The 22,361-nt window shown below is 32.3% G+C and overlaps 1 protein-coding gene across 2 annotated transcripts in view; it reads right to left on the reverse strand.

The window, feature by feature from the left end:
• LOC126740724 (coiled-coil domain-containing protein AGAP005037) overlaps window positions 1–18,038 on the reverse strand; it is a 196,606-nt gene extending 178,568 nt beyond the window's left edge. The window contains exons 1-2 of one of the 2 annotated variants that reach the window (XM_050446858.1): window positions 17,880–18,038; window positions 16,971–17,277 (exon numbers count right to left, since the gene is read on the reverse strand). In XM_050446858.1, coding sequence (XP_050302815.1) covers window positions 16,971–17,100 — 130 coding nt within the window. In that variant the 5' untranslated portion in view covers window positions 17,101–17,277; window positions 17,880–18,038. Of the gene's footprint in view, window positions 1–5,551; window positions 5,604–16,970; window positions 17,278–17,879 lie in introns of those variants that run through there. The other variant, XM_050446865.1, reaches the window with a different exon arrangement.
• Window positions 18,039–22,361: the final 4,323 nt, after the last annotated feature.

The raw sequence follows: 22,361 nt of genomic DNA on the forward strand, positions 1-22,361 counted from the left end.
CCAATATAAGAGCTACAACCTTGGGAGTAGTCTCGTTGAATTCAGAAAGATGAGACTAAGGTGGAACCGTTAGATTTTTTCAGATAGTGCCCATAGAAGCCGAGATATTGACTTCTAAAATTCATTTAAGATTTTGAAGCTTAACAATGGGCACTTGAAATGCAATATATTTGCCAATAGAGCTACAGCCTTGGGAGTAGTCTCGTTGAATTTAAAAGGATGAGGTTAAGATAAAACCATTGGATTTGTTCAGATAGTGTCCAAAGAAATCGAGATATTGACCTCTAAGTCTCTTCTTTAAAAAAGACGCTTCCTAAAAATAGGGAACGTCTCTGGTCTCTACACTTTTTTACATTATTCACTATACGCCCCATAGAAATCCGTTTATATCTCAAAAAATAGTTAAAAATCTTTAAATTCAATTTAGTGTTTTATATATAGAACGCTTAAGTGCTCAATGTTCAGTTTTCAACTCTCTAACTTAAACAAATTTCCTTAAAAATAGGAAGCGCCTCTAATCACTACATTTTTTTACATTATCCACTTTACCCCTTAGACAAATTTGTCCATATCTCAGAAAATAGTCATAAATCTTTAAAATTAATTGAGTGTACAGAACACTTGAGAGCTTAATAGTGTCTAGTTTTTAAGTCTCTAACTTTAAAAAATTCTCTGAAAAATAGAGAGCATTTATAGTCTCTAAATTTTTTTACATTATTCACTATACCCCTTTGATAAATCTGTCCGTATCTCAGAAAATAGTTAAAAATCTTTAAATATAATAAAGTGTCTTAATGTATAGAACACTTGAGTGCTCACCAATGTCAAGTTTTTAGGTCTCTATTAAAATATTTTTTAATAATTAAAAAAGAACTACAACTTCTCTAAAAAAAAACAAAAATTTTTAATTAAAAAAAATCTTCCTCAATTGCCTGGCAGAAATTATATACAGGACAATCAGGAAGGAGAGTATCCACAAGAGTACATGAACACCTAAGCCTCGTTAATAAATTCAGGGACACCGACACCACAGAAACTAAGTCAGCAATTGCTAACCATTTATTATCAACGAGTCATAGTTTTTCCGTTCCTGAAAATATTTCCATTGTTCACGAGTGCCCTAAGGGTAAAAAGTTGGATCTCTTGGAGAAAATGGAAATCACCAAAGCCAAAAAGAGTCCAATTTTGATATGCGTTAATGATGTTTTCACCTTCGAGCCAGGACTTATCTTTAATAATCTTATCTAACCTCTTGTTTCTGCTCACGATAGGCATATATGCCTTTGACTCTAATATTCATAAGCAGGGCTGACCGTGTGATTAACGGTCTGGTGTCTCACAGAGATTGACTTTAGAGCGTGGGTTCAAAAATACTAAACCTGTCACGTTTTTTCCTTTTTATAATTTTTTTTATATTTTTTGTTGAATGTTTGTGTCGTGTTATTGTTTTTATTATAAAATATGTGAGTATTCTCAGATTTAAATTTTATTTGTCAGTACTGAGCAGGTCATCTATAAGGTAATTTTAACTAATTTTTAATATTTGATTTTGTTTTAGTGTAAGGTTTTATTGTAGTTACGTGTGTTTTTCTGTTTATTGTAGGTCTGATGATGCTTTATTAGCGAAACATGTTACCTGATTAATACATTTTGAAACTGAGGCTTAGAGTTTTCATTTTTTCTCTAGTTACGTAGGTCTCTTTGAGATAATGGACGAGTTCTTTCAATTTGAAAATGCTAGTCAAGCCAAACTTGTCCGACTGTACAGATCCCACCTAATTGCAAGAAAGAACCTTTTCCTGAAAATTTGGTTCCTGCAAAGTTGCCTGAAATCAGGTTTAACGCCGAAGTTCGTTAACATCAGATGCAGCTCACACACTCCATCTTCACAGAGAGCTTTAAACATGGGAAGACGGATATGGATTAAGGAGGAAATAAAACAACATTACAAAACATTTAACAGAGTCAACTCTAAACTCAAGTACTTATATTTTACATTAACGTTAACGTTGTCCATTGCGGAGTTTCTATCCTTGGATTCTAAATTGAGAGAAGATGTAGAAGATTTTGGTGCCAATACATACCGTAGGCTTAGTAAGAAATTGTACAACTTAAGAATTTCACAAAGACCAAAGAGTCCTGACCATATAGAGCAGAAGCGAGAGCTGGGTAAGAGCAATAGTAACTTGTTTCATAAACGTTTTCTTAATTTATCTAAGGTTTGTTTTACCCCCGAGGAAGAAAATATCCTAAATTTAAATTTAAAATTTAATTTTTCGCAACAAATAAATCGAAACACTAGAGAGGTCCTGGCAGTGGAGGCTGAGAGCATCATTCAGTCTGTTAATATTCCTAACAAAAACATTTTACGATCAAAAATAATTAATTTTCTTAACTCTGAGAAGCATGACTCTGTCCCTAATAATTACAACAAACAACACCTTAATTCTGTTAAAAACAAAATTGAAACGCATGATCTTCTAATTTCCAGGGCAGACAAAGGCTCTTGTTTGGTAGTCATGAATAGACTCGACTATGTGGCTAAAGTGACGAAATTTCTATCGACTGACGAATTCGTGTCTATTACTAGGGATCCAACGATTAGTTTTTTCTCAAAACTTAAGAATTCTCTAGATCGATGTCTTATAACGCTAGAATACTTTAACAACACTAAATCTAACCTATACCCTATGAACCCACGTACTTCTGTGCTCTATGGCTTACCTAAGATTCATAAGGAGGGGAACCCGATAAGACCAGTAGTTTCCTTCGTAAACTCTCCTTGGTACAAATTATCCTCTTGGCTTAACAATACTTTAAGAGAAGTAACTGATTTTCGGAACGAATTCTCCATTAAAAACTCAATTGAATTTGCCAATTATCTAAAGCAAATAGATGTTCCAAACAATGCCATTTTGATTTCCTTAGATGTAAAGAACTTGTTCCCTAGCATAACCTCGTTAGATTGTCTAACATTGGTTGAGATCCTGCTAAACAATAATAGTACTTTACCAAAACTGGTGGTAGATAATCTTATCCACCTTTTATCATTAGTTTTGGAACAAAATTTAATGATCAATTCTTTAGGCAAAAATCTGGTCTCACCATGGGTTCTTGTCTTTCACCATTTTTGAGCGAGGTCTTCACGAGTCACTTGGAGGAGAAAATCATGAAAAGTCGTTTTGCGGGCTTTTTGAGAGCTTATAAATGGTATGTGGACGATGGGTGCGTGTTGTGGGTTGGTGACGAGAATGATTTATCGGATTTCTTGTAATTTATTAACTCCCTTAATAATCAGATCTCTTTTACGCTGGAAAGAGAGACAAACGGAAAATTACCCTTTTTAGATCTTCTTTTATACCGAAATAATAACAGTATTTCTTTTGAAGTATATCGCAAACCTTCTGCAACAGATAATATAATCCTTTTTGATTTTGTTTTAGTGTAAGGTTTTATTATAGTTACGTGTGTTTTTCTGTTTATTGTAGGTCTGATCATGCTTTATTAGCGAAACATGTTACCTGATTAATACATACACTATCGGACAAAAGTAGAGAAACTTCTAAAAATTCTTTGATTTACGGAAACCATGTATTTAAATTAAATATTTACTACAAATATTGTAGTTCTCAACAACTGCATTTTTTTACCGCATTTTACATGCCTCTTATCAGTTGTTTATTTACAATAAAAGAATTCAAATATTTTCGGATGGACATAAGTAGAGAAACCTAAATATCAATCGTCCAAATTTAGTATTTAGTTCGCTTTACGTGAGTTCTGTTGATAGTTGTGCATAGTTTTTTTAATCAACATGCCTCGCGGAAGATATTTGTCTGAAGACCTTCGTAGAAAAATAGTTGATGCACACAAGAGAGGTATACGACAAGTGGACATTAGTAAAACGCTTAATTTGCATAAGTCCGTTGTTAGCAAGACAATTTCTAATTTTAAAACACGAAATTCAACAAAAAGCATTAAAAAAAGTGGCCGCCCAAGAAAAACAACCAAACACATCGAAATGATGATAAAAAGAATTGCCCAGTCTGATCCTCACAAATCAGCAAATAAAATTTTAAGTGAATTACCTGGTGTTAATGTTAGTTCTAAGACCATACAAAGACGACTGAGGGAAGGAGGATTATTTAGTAGAAGAGCCGCTAAAAAGCCGTTTATTAGCAAGAAGAATCAGAAGGCCCGACTCAACTTTGCACAAAAATATTTGCATTGGACAACCAACGACTGGAAAAAAGTTCTTTTTACTGATGAAAGTAAGTTCAATTTGTTTGGGTCCGATGGAATCTCATGGGTACATCGACCACAAGGCAAAAGATTCGATCCAAGATATACACAGCCTACGGTAAAGCATGGTGGTGGCTCCTGCATGGTATGGGGTTGCTTCTCTGGGTTCGGTACAGGACCATTACACATCATTGAGGGTATCATGGATCGATTTGTGTATTTAGACATCCTACAAAATGTAATGCTACCCTTTGCTGAGGATAATTTACCTTTGACTTGGATATTCCTACAAGATAACGACCCCAAACATAAATCAAAGGTTGTCAAAGATTGGTTTTTATCGGAAAATATTAGGGTTATGGACTTTCCTGCGCAAAGTCCCGATCTTAACCCGATTGAAAACCTCTGGGAGGAACTAGACCGGCGTGTAAGGCAACATCAGATCAGTAATAAAAATGATCTTATAAAAGTTTTACAAGATTCCTGGAATTCTATTGGAGAGGAAACCATTATGAAACTGTTGGAATCCATGCCAAATCGATGCCGCGAGGTGATTGCCAATAAGGGATACTCTACTTACTATTAATTTTTCTAAGATAGAAATAAGAAATAACTTGTACTTTTGGAATAAAATTTAGTTTCTCTACTTTTGTCTCATAAATATTTTGTTTAATTAAATTAAATCTTAGGATTTTCTTCTACAATTTATTTTACTTTATACAAATTAAGTCTTAACAATTATTGTTGATTTTCATTATGTGTAGAACTGCATTAGTTTTAAAGTATTCAAATAAAACGCAAATTTAAAAAGTTTCTCTACTTTTGTCCGATAGTGTATAAAAAGACATTTTGAGACTGAGACTTAGAGTTTTAATTTTTTCTCTAGAAACTATATTTTATTAAATTATTTGCAAAAAAATTAAAAATATGTATGAAATGTTTTCTTTCTTTATAATGATTTTAACAGCAAAAAAGGCTTGTTTGCACATAAAATCTTTATTTTGCATTTTATTTTTATTCTGTTTTCTCTCCAGACTATCAAAAATGTCCAGTCAACAAAGTTTGCAGTATTAAAAAAAAAGTGCGTAAAACATATAAATTCTTGTCGAAAAAATATGCAAAACAGATTCAAAGATAAAATACAGCAAAAGTTTCTCCTGAACTCGTTTCTGTCATACAATTTCCATTCTCTTCCAGCCGAAATATTATTTTTACATAACTCCCAACTGACACAAGGAAAAAATATTCCCAAAAAAAAAACACAAACCTGAATATTTTATCTTATGTGTGTGTGTGTGTGTACCCTTACCTCTGGCAACCGTAACGCACTGTTTCCATACGAACATTTTCGTTCTCCCTCCTTTGGGTATATAAAAAAACTTTCTCGATCCACTTTTTACTCGCTTGACGTTTCCATATTTTTACATCCAATTTTTGTTCTTATGAAAAAGTCATTTGAAATTAGGCAGTCTCGTATCACAGATAACTTCTATTCACAGCGCACAAATATTGGTACCCCAAAAGTAGATTCCAATAAACGAGTTATTAAATTAATTAAATTTTCCTTTTTAGTGTGGGCTTTCTTGGGAAGCATATACCTGACTAAAATGAAAATATATCAATATTATCTTCAGAAAAGCGGTCCAGGAAAATCCCTACGCCCACACCAAAGTTCCCTTCTTTGTTATTAGGGGCAAGTTCAGGCTAAGCTTACCTGAAATTGGGATAATAATAAAGTTTCTATCCTCAAAATATTAAGGCTTGGCCCTTACCTTAATAACAAAATGATATAAATAAAATATAAAAGTTACATCCCAGGGATTTTAGGTTGGGATTTCTGGTGAATTTATGTTATTAGCACAGGGCAATCAATTTTCTTAAAACAAACGACTTTTATGCCAAGAAAAATCATTAGCCTTCAGACACCCTTATCCAGGACTCGCCTGTAGTGGCACTCATTGTCATTATTTTTTAATCCAAAATTCTTCTCTACCGTAAACGCGTTATTTCTAAAATAACCTTTACACACTTATCCAGAAAAATCAAAGAGTCACTTGAACACTAAACTCACTATAATGGAAAAAAACAAAACTGAGACTCGCATGTTGAACCGGCGAGTAGACCCGATTTTTTCTTTTTTTATACGAGCGAATTACCTGTTGTTGTCTCAACGATATCCAGAGTCCGACATCCATAAGGTCTTCTGATATAGAAAAGCGCCCCCCGGGCAGTGGGCGCGTGCGCCCACGGCCACATGTTTCACCTGATAAATTAAATGTAGGTTAAATAACGTAGACGGGGGGGCGCCCGAATGTATGTATATATATATATAGGGGTCGAATTGAGCTTTTTGTCCTGGTTTTTTATGCCGCCAGTTTTCCAGTTCGGTGTGGGTTTTTATTTGTGTTAAATGGAAAAAGGATGTCATCTATTATACAGGATTTTCGTGTGTGGTAGAAAGAGAGGGCACTTAAATTGTGAGATTAAAATTTTAAATATTTGTTTGGCATTTTTCATTTAATTCGACCCCATATACATTCGGCCGATTTCAGTCTACGTTATTTAACTTTAATTTATCATTTTTAATATTTAGAATTTTTAAATTAATAGTTGAGAGGTGACCAGCCAACGCAAAGTTCAAAATCCTTTAAAGTTATGCAACTATTATCCTTAAAGTTGGAGTGAAGGTTCCAGGACGAGGGTATAGTTTTCATAAATAAAAGGTTTTCAGAAACACAGCCTCACATTCTCTTTAGTTGTTTTATTTTTTATAATATGATGTTTCGTCTCGGATTTGAGACTTCTTCAGATAACTTTTTTCTAAACAAAATACAAATGACAAAATTAAAACTTTTAAAAAAATATAACAAAATACGAATATAGTGTACAAACAAACATGCAAACAAAGAAATAGTTACATAATTACAGAATTTAAAACATTTAACAACAAACACAACAATCGTTCAGCATAGGTCTGGTCACTTGACAAAATACACAAAAAAATTAAAATTAAACTATAGTATCAGTATTCATCAGGACATCTATCAGTTATACCTGTATAAAGAACAAAAACATGACCTTTAAGACAGAAACATTTTTCTAAATCAAATACTTAAAACCTGCGCTTGTAGAAGAGACAACTAGATGCCCACGGAACATTAGTCTGTTTGTTAATATTTTTGTACTTGTTTATATAACACGACTCTAGAAGTAATCACTTATAAAGGTTACTCTCTCTATAAAGGATTGTAATAATGTTACCGTTGAACTTATGCCCTTTGGTTATGGTATGTTCACAAAAGCCATAATGATCGTTTAATTTTTTTCAATGATATTTCTGTTGGTTGAGCATTTTGCGAAGTAACCGAGATGTTTGACCAATATGAGAGATATCTGACAAAAAAGTCAATGAACCTTATAAATCATTTTTTCATTATTCATAAGAGTAATGGCATTTTTAATTTTGGAAAAAATACGTTGGTTTGGTTAGAAGAAGACACATCTCTTCGACACATCAAACTAATGATATAACCAACAACATAGTTAGGAATACTAGTCTACTTAAAAATTCCTTTTTCTTCATTCTTAGAAAATGAAATAAGTAATATTATCAAACCACTTTAAATTACAGCGGCTTGGTTTTTTCTAACCAAACCAACGTAATTTTTTCGAAAATTGAAGATCCCATTTTTCTTATGAATTGACATAATGGTTTATAACGTTAATTGTCTTTCTTGTCGAATACCTACCTCTTCTCCAAACACAGATTCTATGTATTTTATTTAGAAAAATTTTTCTATTATGAAAGTCATGTTTTTGTTCTTTCTATAGGTACAATGTATATAGCTGATAAATATCGATACTAATAGTATAGTTTAATTTTATTTTTTTTGTAGTTTTTTTACGTCATTTTTCTCGTTTTTTGTAAATAATATAATTTTATTCCCACCTTCTTCCAATTTTCAGATTGAGATAGGGATATATAAATGAGAATTCAATTTTTTTACCAATTTTCTATATCATCGTTTCATTTTCTAAATAGTATTATGGTGAAAATGTAGGTAAGGGGATTACCTACCTTACCTAGTAAGGGGATAGTAAGGGGACAACAAATCAAACCTCAAGTTTTTAATTGGCCGACTTTTTGACGATATATATTTTTCGTCTTTATCAAGGCTAAAAAGAGATAAATTTCCTTTGTTGGTTTCATTAAAAATAAGTTCCTTTCATTCTTTTTCCCTTTCTTTCCTTTCTTTAATAAATACATAGAGTTAGCAAAGACACAAAAAAACACAACGAAACAAAAAAAGAGAAAAAATATAAATAATAATAAATTATCCCACAACCCATACCCTTTGTACATTATAAAAAACAAATTAAAATTAAACAAACATAAATGTAAATAAATTTGATGCTGAGGTAAATTTTCAACAATAATCTAATTTGCTATGTATATTAGAAATAAAAAGTTGATATTTTATGTATATACACATAAAAAACAAAAAACCACATAAAAACTATACAATGTTCAACGCTTAGGAACTTACGAGTATGCAACAAAACATACACATTAAAATGAATAAATAATTAAAAAAATATATGTAATACCTAATTGAGAGACGCCATACTCAATATTTCTAAATAGTATTAGGATCGTCTGGAAATAGTGTTTTTCTCTTATAATGATAAACTGGAAAAATATCATTTCATTCCTATCCTCTTCTAATTTTTAAGCTGAGATAGGGATATATAAATAAGAATTAGATTTTTCCACCTATTTTCTATATCATCGTTTCATTTTCTAAATAGTGTTTAGATCGCTTGGAAATTGTGTTTTTTTCTTGTAATGTATTTAATTATACCTGAAAAATATCATTTCATTCTCATCCTCTTCTAATTTTTAAACTGAGATAGAGATATATAAATCATAATTCAATTTTTCCATCTATTTTCTATATCATCGTTTCATTTTTTAAATAGTGGTTAGATCGTCTGGAAATAGTGTTTTCCTCTCGTAATGTGTCTAATTATACCCAAAAAATATCATTTCATTCCCGTCCTCTTCTAATTTTTAAGCTGAGATAGGGATATATAAATGAGAATTTGATTTTTCCACCTATTTTCTATATCATCGTTTCATTTTCTAAATAGTGTTTGGATCACCTGGAAATAGTGTTTTCCTCTTGTAATGTATCAAATTGTACTCGAAAAATATCATTTCAATCCCATCCTCTTTTAATTTTTAAGCTGAGATACGGATATACAGTGCGAACGTAAAGGTTGGAATAAATTCATTTAAAATTCAGGGGTATCTTCAAAAAAAAAACGCTCGGACATGTCGATTTTTATTTTTAACTGCGGGTTTTCTTACTATAATTTTATGTATACAGGGTGGCCCAAAAATAAGTTACGGTCATCAACGTAATTTTTTTAAATGTAAACACCTATTTTTTATTTTAGATTTAGGTTCTACATCAAATTCTAAGTACATTTCATGTACCATGTCCTATACCTAAACTCGACCGTTGACGATTGAACACATTAAAAGGCTATTTTTGGAAGAGTTATTTATATCAAGCAACCTATCAGTGATTGTTTGGTTATTTACATTTGTGATTGGTGTTTTTGATTGTTAACTTGTCACAATTTGTTGACATCAAATAATTTTGAGTGAATTTAGTTGCCTAAGCAAAGTTTTGCTTGTGTTAAGTTTATCAAAAGATAAAATTAAAATTTCAAAAAATGGTACGTCTTAGTGAGCGAGAGCGAATAGAGATTTTGATGATGATTGGTTATGGAAACAGGATGCGCACTCAGATGGAAGTCTGTGAAATTTATCATGCCAAGTATCCTGATAGGCCACGTATATCTCAAAGTACTGTCAGTAAAATAGAACAGAAATATCGGGATTTGGGTCATGTCAGGGATAATTATACGAAAGGTCGGTCAAGTATATCAGAAGAGAAGCAACTAAATGTTTTGCTGGCAGTTGAAGAAGATTGCCATAAAACGACTCGCAATATTGCGTTAGAAAATCAGATATTCCCGACATCCGTCGTTAAGTATTTAGGTATAAATAAATGGCACCCTTACAAAGTTCAATCGGTTCATGAACTAAATGAAGATGACCCAGATAGGCGTTTAGAATTTTGTGAGAGACTTATGGACTTGTGCCATGCTAATCCACAATTTTCAAAAAAAATTGTATTTTCTGATGAGGCAACGTTTTGCCTTCATGGTAGTGTAAACCGGCAAAACTGCCGATATTGGGCTACTGAAAATCCGCACTGGATGATGGAGTGCCACAGCCAAGTCCCTCAAAAAGTAAATGTTTGGGCGGGGGTGATTGAAAACAGGGTTCTAGGGCCCTTTTTCTTTGAAGGATACTTGAATGGTGAGAGGTATTTAGAGTTTTTAGAAAATGACTTGGTTCTATGCCTTGCCACTTTATACCCCGATCCAGAAGACCCGGATATATTAGATAATTCCTTATGGTATCAGCAAGATGGAGCTCCAGCCCATTACACTCGTCCCGTGCGCCAGTACCTGGATACCGTTTTCCCTGGACGTTGGATTGGTCGGAGGGGTGCAATTGAATGGCCGGCCACATCGCCGGATCTGACTCCTTTAGATTTTTTTTTGTGGGGGTATCTTAAGTCCAAAGTTTATGTTAATCGGCCAAACAACATTGAAGACTTAAAAATTAGAATAACGGAAGAAATAAGATTGATAGAACCTTCTGTTATCGATAACGTTTTACAAGAATTTCAGCATCGACTGGGATATTGCCAAGAGGTTCGTGGCAGCCATTTTCAACACTTAATAAATTAATTAAAATATTTTTATGTATTCTTGCTTGATATAAATAACTCTTCCAAAAATAGCCTTTTATTGTGTTCAATTGTCAACGGTCGAGTTTAGGTATAGGACATGGTACATGAAATGTACTTAGAATTTGATGTAGAACCTAAATCTAAAATAAAAAATAGGTGTTTACATTTAAAAAAATTACGTTAATGACCGTAACTTATTTTTGGGCCACCCTGTATACATAAAATTATAGTAAGAAAACCCGGAGTTAAAAATAAAAATCGACATATCCGAGCGTTTTTTTTTTGAACATACCCCTGAATTTTAAATGAATTTATTCCAACCTTTACGTTCGCACTGTATAAAGAAAAATTAGATTTTTCCACCTATTTTCTATATCATCGTTTCATTTTTTAAATAGTGTTTCGAATGCTTGGAAATAGTATTTTCCTCTCGTAATGTGTCTAATTATACCCGAAAAATATTATTTCATACCCATCCTCTTCTGATTTTTAAACTGAGATAGGGATATATAAATGATAATTCAATTTTTTTTCACCTATTTTCTATATCGTCGTTTCATTTTCTAAATAGTGGTTAGATCGCCTGGAAATAGTGTTTTTCTCCCATAATGTGTCTAATTATACCTGAAAAATATCATTTTATTCCATCCTCTTCTAATTTTTAAACTGAGAGAGGGATATGTAAATGAGAATTCGACTTTTCTACTATTTTCAAAAGAAGAATATTCACCATAAAATTGCTTGGGGATCAAACCATTTTTCAAAATTATTATTTATTTATTAACGGTTCAAGCCCAATCCAAAATTATGTAAATAACTAAAAATATCATTGTTGCACTTTACCATTATACCAAAACATTTTAATTCGCATGTGTCTTGACTTGTGTAAAGAAATATCCAGGTATTGTCTGTTATACCTAAATGTTTTTTTCGTCTATGTTTATACTTATTTTTATTACTAGGTTCAGAATTGTAACATGTAAGTAAAATCTATTCGGTTGTATTTTTATTGTATTAAAAAAAAATAGGTTTTAGTAGAATAAAAAATTATGTACATGTTGTTGTGTTTTTTTTTCGTTTAATATTTTTTATCCAAATTACATGCAAAATTTTTATTATATATGGGTGGGTCATTAACTTGAAAGTGTTTCTTAACAAAAATTCCTGTATTTTTAGGGCCCTAAGGAAGCAAATATATTTTGCGAAACGTTGGCCATTAGAAATTAAATTAAAATTTTATTTCTCTTATCCTGAAACCCAAAATCGTACTAGACAACTAAATATAACCTCAAATAACAAAAATCAATTTATTATAATAGTGAAGTATAGATAAAGCTCCCAGAAACGACACCAAAGGTTGATAGAAATGAAGACAATGTGGCTCATTGCAAAGTTCGAATGTTCGAGGAATTAAGAAATTTTTAACATATTCTGTCTTAAAAAGGTACTAGAAAATTCGGATGGAACGTGTATTGCGAGAGACATTTAAAGTGATTTGTGAGATGAGATATATAGACAATCTACGGTTGAGTGGACTATTTTATAGAGAATTTTTCTCATTTTTCTAGTTTTTTAATTAGAAATTCGTGATTCTTGTAAAATCTGTAGTGAATGTACCTGCAAAATTTACGCTAAACAGTCAGTGGATATGAAATATATAGTTTGGGCCAAGTAGGTTTGCGTATGAAAATTTCTTGCTGTGATTAAAATTTCTGGTACTAAATTTAATCCCAGCAACTTTAGAGATTTATTAATATTATGATTCATATGTATAGAGTGTCCCTTTTGGGTCCTTTTTTTCAAGATTGGAGTCACCTATAATGCAGGACTCTAGGTTGGCAAAGAACGGTAATCTTGCCTAGAAAATAAATGAAATCAATCAATGACTTTCATATTTTTCACTAAAAAAATATGAAAGTTTCATTGTCAGGCCCAACACTAGTTGGGTCGGGTGGAATAAAACAGCTTGCTATTGATGTGTGAACTGCTGATAAGAGGCCTCCAAGGCATTCAGCATTACTTGTATCTGGTGACAGCAGAAAGAGTGAAAATTCACTTCATCATCATAAAAACAGTCTTGGATGAAGCAATTACATCAGAACAAGAGGTTAAAATATTGCATTGTAGATGAAACAGCTTGGTCCTGAGACTACGAACTTTGTGTGAACTTTGATTTTGCTAGTGATGCTCTATAGGAGCTTGATCATACTTCATCATAATGTCACTCTTCCCACCATTCTTACTTTTCTTTAAATTCTCCAGTTCTCCATTCTTGGACTCAAAAAATAGTTGGCCCACTTTTGTCACTCATGGAGTTACAGTCCGTAAGGGCCAAGATCTACTTCGCCTTATTTAAACAATTCTTACAATAAAAGGAAAGGGCTCTTTTGGATAATATTATGCCCCTTATTTTAGTTAGTCCACTGATGTCACCAAAATATTGTCCAATAAGCATTTTGCAATGATTTTTCACGAGATAAGAATAATTCGAACTATTCCAGAGCAATAACGCTGAAATTATAGCAAAAATCTGTGATTTACGCAATCAAATGCTATGGAGAAATCACAGAAGACCGCTGCGGCTGCGTTACTAGTGTCACTAGTTAAATATGGTAAAAATTGCAATGGGTCTATAACTAGCTGTCATTTAGTTCACCACCTTTACAACAGATACTTTCAGGTTATTCAGAAATGTAACTACTTGCAAAATGCAAGTGAGGAGAGTGCTTAATCTGGCAGACCTTGCAGAATCCTAACAGACAATCCGTCAATTCCATAAGTATTTTTATACCTAAGTATATGAACAACACTTTTAATCCTATGTACATCGTCCCCATTTATTAAAAACCAAAATGATTAAAAAAAAATTAACTACAAATATTAGAAACCCTCTTTCGCCTTCACTGCAGTAAATTCACAAAACATTTACGCCTGCAAACTGGGAAGCTATAAAAATGTATTTGACCCCAAGCCAGCAGCACAACTGACCTCATATCAATATGTCGATAGAGAATGTCCGACATAGCGCCGGCTACTCAGCTCCGGTAATAATTTTTGTTTTCTCGACTATGGATGGGGTGGGCATGAAAGTGCCGCTATGGGAACGTACTGCACGATGGGATTTATGATTGAATCATATTTTCTTGGGTCGTTTTTTTGTTATTTTGGGCACGTAAATTGAAAATGAAAGAGCCATTGTTTTAAGCGGCTTTTTTCATTGGAATTTAAAGTGGTTTTTTTTTAACCAGTCGATGATTGAGTGGACACTTACTAGTTATATACGAGCAAGATTATATGAACATTTTCATCAATTTTAATCTGCTCCGTTAAAAACATAAAAATCTACGCGACACTAATTAAAAGCTAACAAGATCAAATCTAATTCCCATCAGCATCCGTTGTTATTGAAACTAAAAGTCGCGTTCGATGGCAAATTTCAAATTAAATCAGATTTCCAATCTGGAATCTCCGCATTCGAAGCGACTTTTCCAAGATCGTTTCTGAGGATGTAGGTCAAGCCTGAAGTTAGCTGATGCGGTCGACTGGACGCGTATATCTGATTGAGTGGTCAAGTGATTCAGTTAATTCTTGTTTGTATGGCAGAAAAGGAAATAAATTGGAAGTATCATAAATTTGATTTATAATTTTGAATTAAGAGCTGACCAGCCAACTGAAAGTTTAACATTATAAAAAGTAATCAAACTTTAAAAAAAAATTATTGAGAAGAATATCTCTTACTAATTTGGTTCAATAAATAGTCTCTTCGGATTAGGTTGAGTTGGGTATACAGTGGTGGCCAAAAAAATAAGAGTGCCTGGTTTTATTTGAATATTCCTAATAATATATTGTGCTATAATTGAGATCTATTTCACACTTATTTAGTGCGTTTATTTTGACCAGAACCGCCATCACTGGATCCTATATACACTTTTATTATTTTTACTTAACAATGTCGTCATAAGACGAGGACGCTATGTAAGCATAAAAAATTCATACAATTTTCCTCATAAGAGAGAAATTTTAATTTACTTTTCAGACCTTCTTAACTTTTGTCTTAAGGTCTCAAGGGAAAAAAAGCACTTCAAACCCTGGAAATAATCCTTAAACTGTATGCCTAATTTATGAAATTTAATTTGTTTCCCAGAAGAAAACTTGTTTTGTACCCACCACTCTTCTTTTTCATTTAGTTTTTTTTCTCATATTTTCTGCTATTACTTTAACTGAAAAATTGCACATTTTACCCAACCATAAAACCAAAATTTCACTCCAATATATTTTGCAATTAATATCACTTTATTCCCATCCTCTTCTAATTTTCAGACTGATATAAGGATATAATAATGAAAATCGGACTTCTCCCACTATTTTCTACATCATGGTTTCATTTCATATTAGTCTCTGGGTCTCTTAAAAATACTGTTTTTTGGGCATAATTGGTTTATTAATACCAGAAAAATATCACTTTATTTCCTTCCTCTTCTAGTTTGCAGATTGAGATAGGGATATATAAATGAGAAATCAACTTTTCTCTCTGTTTTCTATATCATGGTTTCATTTTATTATTAGTGCCTGGATCGAAGAACTTCCAGCTATTTTATATCGTTCTTAACGATTTCAAGTCATTTGATGCAATTTTGTCTTATATCCAGAATTTCGCAATTTTTATTTTTTTTTTAATTTTTTGTATTCATGATTTTGAATGCAGAAGTTTTCCAGAAATTAAAAATATTTTTTTTATGTATTTAATCATTAGACATAATTTATATTTTATTCCAGAGAATTGAGTTGGTAACTCACTTTTTTCAGAGAAATTTATATTGTTTATTAAATTTATTTTATTCCAGGCTTTTGACGTAAATTGTTACGTTTTTCGAATGAATGTATACTTTTCTTTTTTTTTTCTAATAATTTTGGACAAATTTTATTTATATTTCAAGCATTTCTAACGTTTTTAAGATGTTTCATTATATTTTCATATTTTCTGTTATTGCATTATTATACTTAACTATTTTTTTATTTTATTCCAGGCTTTTGATATATTTTTTTACGATTTTTCGGAAATCCATATTTTTCTTTTCTGCAGGATTTTATATTAATTTTTGATATTTTCAAGGCATTTCACATAATTTTTAACCAGTTTAAGTTATTTAATAAAATCTTTCATATTTTCTAGAATTTCGCAACGTTCTTCATCGTCTTCATGTCTTCCATTCATAAGAAATAATAGTTTTATTTTATTCCATGCAATTGTTGATGTTACTGATGAATAACGACCATCCGAGGATAAAAGTAAGCATTTCATTTTATTCGATTACTCAAAGGCTTTTGATCTTTTAAACCATAAAATACTGCTATCAATTTTACACGTTATTAGATTCTCAAATCATACTATTGAATTTTTTAGTTGCATTTTCTTAGTAACCGTATGCAGCAAGTTGTTCTCGATACTAAATTATCAAACAGTGAAAAAGTAAATACAGGTGTACCTTAAGGAAATATCCCTAAGGTAAGCAGGCCCTCTGCTTTTTATAATATATCAAAATCACCAGGCTTCATTATGGACTCTGACCTTCGTTTCTTTAATAATGTGACTTCAAAATTAAAAAGCGGATATGGTGCACTAAGGCTCACCTACAAAATATTCAAAGTTATTCACTTTGAATCTTCTATCTACCTTTACTAAAAAATTTCATTAAAAAATGTTGTACACGAATGACATCTAAGAGATTCATGGTCTCTTACTATTCATTGGCATCGAAAAGAAGAACTTTTTACAACGTTGCTTACGTGTAAAATTCTTTAAAAATCAATTCATTTGATCTATCCTATTATACCTTTAAGCAAAGACCAATTAAAAAACACAGCTTGAAACAAAATAATATTGGTATAACTTACCACTTTCTCGTCCAAACTTCCTCTTCTTCTTCGTTGCATTTGAGGCGTTTTGTTTCTGGTTGGAACTGGAGCTCTTCTCGGATTTCTCCTTATCACCCTTATCCTTGCTTCGTCCAAATCTTATCAACATTTTTAGTTTGTTTTTTAAATTGTTTATTATTAAAATGTTTATTGGACGTTACTGACGCGTTGTTCTCGAAACTTTTTTATTATAATAATTAGTTACGTTAATAGGAAACATTTTCTTATAGACCGATTTGGCTGATGAATTCGATACGAAGTTGTAGTTTTCGTTATTGGGGCGATTCTGAAAATTAAAAAAATATATTTTTATTCTCGAAAATTATAAAGGTCTTAATTTTTTTTTAATAATTTAAAAGGGTCCCTATTTCTGGTGTCATATGCCAACAGTCACTAAATATTTTAATACAAACCCCTATATATTTTTGATGCTAACATAGAATGAACACCTAGATATTTTATTACGAACTCCTAGATATTTTCTATGATTAACCCAAATTAACGAAGAGTCTTAAATGAATACTTTTTTAGTAAAATGCACGTTACCGGAATATTTTGATAGACAACAAGCCCCTGGATATTTTGCCCTATATATTTAATTAAAAATATAGATTTAATTAATAAAGAATTCTGGTCGCAGATATTTTATTACGAACCCCTATATATTAAGTATGCGTAATCGGAATAATGGAAATCTTTATAAAAACTTCAGGAAATGTGGACCTAAATTTTGTTTTACTTGATGGTGCATGATGACTTGATCTTGGTAAACAAACCACCTTAAATAATTATATATCAATATATGCATTCTCTTTCGATGTATATTTAAACGAATGCTGTTTACATATTGAAAAATATCCATGCAAGATCCTTACTAAATATACTTACTCAAGAAGAAACAGCACTGGCAGGGTGAAAAAAAAAAGAAAAAAGAAAACTACTGTCCAAAACTCCAATGCAGGAGAAGCAATTAAACAAAAGAAAAATAACATTCACAAAAACAACTGCCAGGGAAAAACGCCCCAAGAATTTCCAAAAAACTCCCAAAAAAAAAACTCCGAAAATCCGAAAAATCGCGTTCGAGCTCAGACAAGCCCACCTCGCTACGCAGCATCCCTTCGCTCTGACGTAACTTCCAAGGGAAAATCGATAGTGGCGCCGCCCGTTCAATTTGCGGCGTTTCCCGGCACTTTTTCGGGAGGGTGAACGCCCTACAAACTAGCGTTAGGTGTGTGTGTGTGTGTAAGCTTTGTCCGGGGGTGGGGGGATGAGCGGGGATACGTTCGGCCCTAGGGTAAGACCCGGTAAAGAAGGTAAGGCCTGGAGCAAATATTTTTACTTAGAGGTAGTAATACTTGAGTAACAGTTCTAGGAATATATTTTTTTGTAAGAATTCAGCTTCATTTTCCAGGCTTTTATCAGTGAAAACCAATCATAAGTAAAATCTTTAGCAAATCTTACTAAATTATTGTGAGTAACGTTTATCAACTTTGACGATAAGGTGAAGGTATTTTTACTGAAAGACGTGTGGCCAATTATTCGTTAGCGACCATTGATCATAAAAAACGTTTACTAAATTAGTAGGTGCGACTGATGCTTGCCAAATTGGCATATGCAACTTTGTCCAACACGTAACACTTGCCAAAGTTCTGTGAGTGATATTTACCAAAGGATGACCAAATGGTTATGGTTAGATATGGATTTTTATGGTTCTTGGCAGTTTGGCAGTTCTCCAATTTATTAAGTAATTTGCAAGAGGATTCTTTGGCCGAAGGTTTACCTCAGGAACCATATGCAGATGACATCTCTAGTAAAGTCAAAGAGTTCCTTACACTTTCCAAAGAATGCTCTTAGGATGTCGAACGATTTTGAGATGGCTTAATGCTAATAAAACATGGTTATGTCACAAAGTACAGTTATCTATCTATTCGAGGCATTAGTTTCCAAAATTAACAGAGCGATGATGATAGTGAAATTTGAAAGGGAGAAGAACAAGAACAAGACGTAGACGACTCTCGCCCTGCTTCTTTAACAGTAAACCAGTAATTATTTTTGTACTCTTCTAATTTGGATAATTTTCTTATTAAGTATGATGAATGAGATACAAGGTTCGTTAAAATATAAAGACGAAGATGATGACTATCTGCATATAATTTTTATGCCGTAATTAATTTTGACTTATATAGGAACCAACACAAAGAAGATTTCCTCTATACACCATTATATCTAATTTATTGAGTAACTGGCAAGAATATTCTTTGATCTCTCCAAGCATTTGATACCATGAACCATGATTTACTTCAGGAACTTGTTAACATAGATCTATAGTGATCTCAAGGACTCCCTTTTACAGACTTTTTGAGACCTCTTAGGCTGTCAAATGACATTAAGCATACATTTTCAAAATTAGTAGAGCAATTAGTAGAACAGAAAGACCTCGATGTAGATTCATCTCTTGCCACATCTACTTTAATAATAAAACTACCTTAATATTAAACTAGTTTTTATTATTATAGTCATCTGATCGGGATGATTTTTTTATTAAATGAAGTGCAAAGTTTGACACATATAGATACAGTTCAATTCTTGTTTTCCAAGAATAACTAACACAATTTTTTGGAATTATTTAATAAGTAGACGAGTAGACGAAGACGTAAACAAAGACGTATACGTAGACGTAATGGAGGAAGAAGAAGAATGAAGAGAGCAATCTTGGTCTTATATGCTAACAAGCAATAATAATAGCTGACCTCACTTCTTACCATCATATTTAATATTATGCTTAGGAGATCCTAATATAAATGTTTCTTATTTCACAAAACCCTGTTTTGGATAAAATGAAAGAAATTCAAACCAATTTAAACTGTATAAAAATAAATGACTTAAGATCGGATGGCATTAATATCAAAATAACTAAAATATATTTTTTTTTAATTTATTTACCAAGTAGACGTAGACGTAGCCTAAGACGAAAAAAAAGTCGTATACGTAGATGTAGACGTAGCTAAAGAAGAAGAAAAGAATCATGCACTAAGAGAGCAATCTTGGTCCTACATAAGGCCATAACGATAGCTGACCTTGCTTCTTTACATCAAATTTACTAATATGCTTAGGAGATTTTAATGCAGATTTATTGAAATTACAAAACCCTAGTTTGGATACAGTGGAAGATATTCTTAACAATTTAAACTCTACAAAAACAAATGCCTTAGAATCGGATGGCATTAATATAAAACAAAATAATTCAAATCTTTTCTTAAAATTATTCATCAAGTATACGTAGCTGAAGAAGGTGACGTAGACGTGACGTAGCCCAAGACGAAGACAAAGATGTATACGTTGACGTAGATGTAGCCGTTTGACCCAAGACGAAGACAAAGATGTATAGGTAGACGTAGATGTAGCCGAAGAAGGAGACGTAGGCGCAAACGGCTACATCTACGTCTACGTATACATCTTTGTCTTCGTCTTGGGTCAAACGGCTACATCTACGTCAACGTATACATCTTTGTCTTCATCTTGGGCTACTTCTACGTCACCTTCTTCATCTATTATATTCTATATTATATTCTTCACTTCGGCTACATCTATCTATACGTAGTTGTAGACGTATGCATCGTTACGAAAAGTGTGATCGAGCGAGGCGGACGGTAGTTGAGAAGGAGGTATGAAATAGTAGAAATAGAAAGAGAGCTACGGTTCGTATATTACTCTTGGAGCAAGAGAGAGAGTATATACATACATATATTATACAGGATGCCTCCGATTAAGTCGGCACTATGGGTATCTTTGTTAATATTCAAGATACAGGGTCGGCTAAATTAGCAAACTAGTAGGATTTTTTCTGTTGATTAAAAAGGTGAAAACAGAAAAAAAATTGAACATCGCGTTTTCGAGAAAATGTGAAAAATGTACTTTTGTTAAATGTAATCCCCTGTATATTTTTACATAAATCAAAAGATAATAATTTTCTTAATAAAAAAGTTTATTTACACTAATAGCCTAAACCTAAAAATCACAAAGTTATAGCGATATTAATAATTTTGTCAAATTTAGGCAAGTTGGCCTTGAAGTTTTTAAGAGCAAAACAAATAAATCATTGTTTGAATAATAAAATGACAGTAGCCGTAGAGATTTTATTAAATAAAGAAATACTGACAGTTACATGTTAGCAAAGTTTGTGATTTTTGTAAAATCTTAATTAGTAAAATGCCTTTTACGCATATTGAAAAATGTGATATGTTAGAGTGTTACCTTGTATGTCGAAAAAATAGTGACAGAACGCTAGAAGAGTACCGCTAGAGATTCCAGACTCGTAACTTGCCAAACCGTAGATACTTTTTAATTTTTTACAGAAAATTTAGAAGTAACGAAAACGTGTTTAAAAGAACTAGAAGAAGGAACCAATTTATAGTAAGCGAGGATGTTGAAATTTCTATTTTGGCATATTTTGAAGCTCATATGGAAAACTCAACTAGAGATTTAGCAAGAGCTTACGGTGTGAGCTTAGTAGCAATCTGGCGGGTCTTAAAGAAACACAAATTTGTGCCATATAAGTATCGACCAGTACACACATTGTTGGCTAGCGATAACGAGAGAAGACTTGCTTTTTGCAACTGGTTACGTAATGCATATGAAGCTAATGATAATATTTTAAACCGAAAAATTAGCTTCGTCGCTCCAAACTATAGAGCGACGAAGCGAATTTTTTAAACAAAGGTATGTTTAACCGTAAAAATGTACACTATTGGTCCCAAGAAAATCTTTTCCTTACTGATCCCAGAAATCCTCAAAATCAATTTAGTATAAACGTTTGGTGCGGCTTAATAGGAAGCCAAGTAATAGGACCTCTATTTTATCATGGCACTTTGACTGGAAGAAGATATGTTGATCTCATAATATCTGGAGCGCTGTAAGATTATTTGGATAATGTTAACTTGGAGAGACGGCAACAAATCTATTTTCAACAGGATGGAGCACCTCCCCATTAACTAAATGATGTAAGAATATTACTTAATAGACTGTTTGACGATAAATGGATTGCGACACGTGGCCCGATTCGTTGGCCACCTAACCTAACCTAACCCCTCTAGATTTTTATTTTTGGGGTTACATAAAAAATGAAGTCTATAAAAAAAATACAGAACCGTTGATGAACTTCAAACACATATTAGGCAAATAATTGGATCAATAGATAGAAGATCAATCTTAAAAGCTACAAGACGTGTGCTTAAGTGTCCTCAGAAATGTATTGAACAAGATGGCGATGTTTTTGCTCATTTATTGTAAATTAGTAGTTTTACTTGATGTTATTTATTTCAAAGCCAACTTGCCTAAATTTGACAAAATTATTAATATCGCTATAACTTC

This window comes from Anthonomus grandis, chromosome 9, assembly GCF_022605725.1.
Source record: "Anthonomus grandis grandis chromosome 9, icAntGran1.3, whole genome shotgun sequence".
Classification (NCBI taxonomy): Eukaryota; Metazoa; Arthropoda; class Insecta; order Coleoptera; family Curculionidae; genus Anthonomus; species Anthonomus grandis.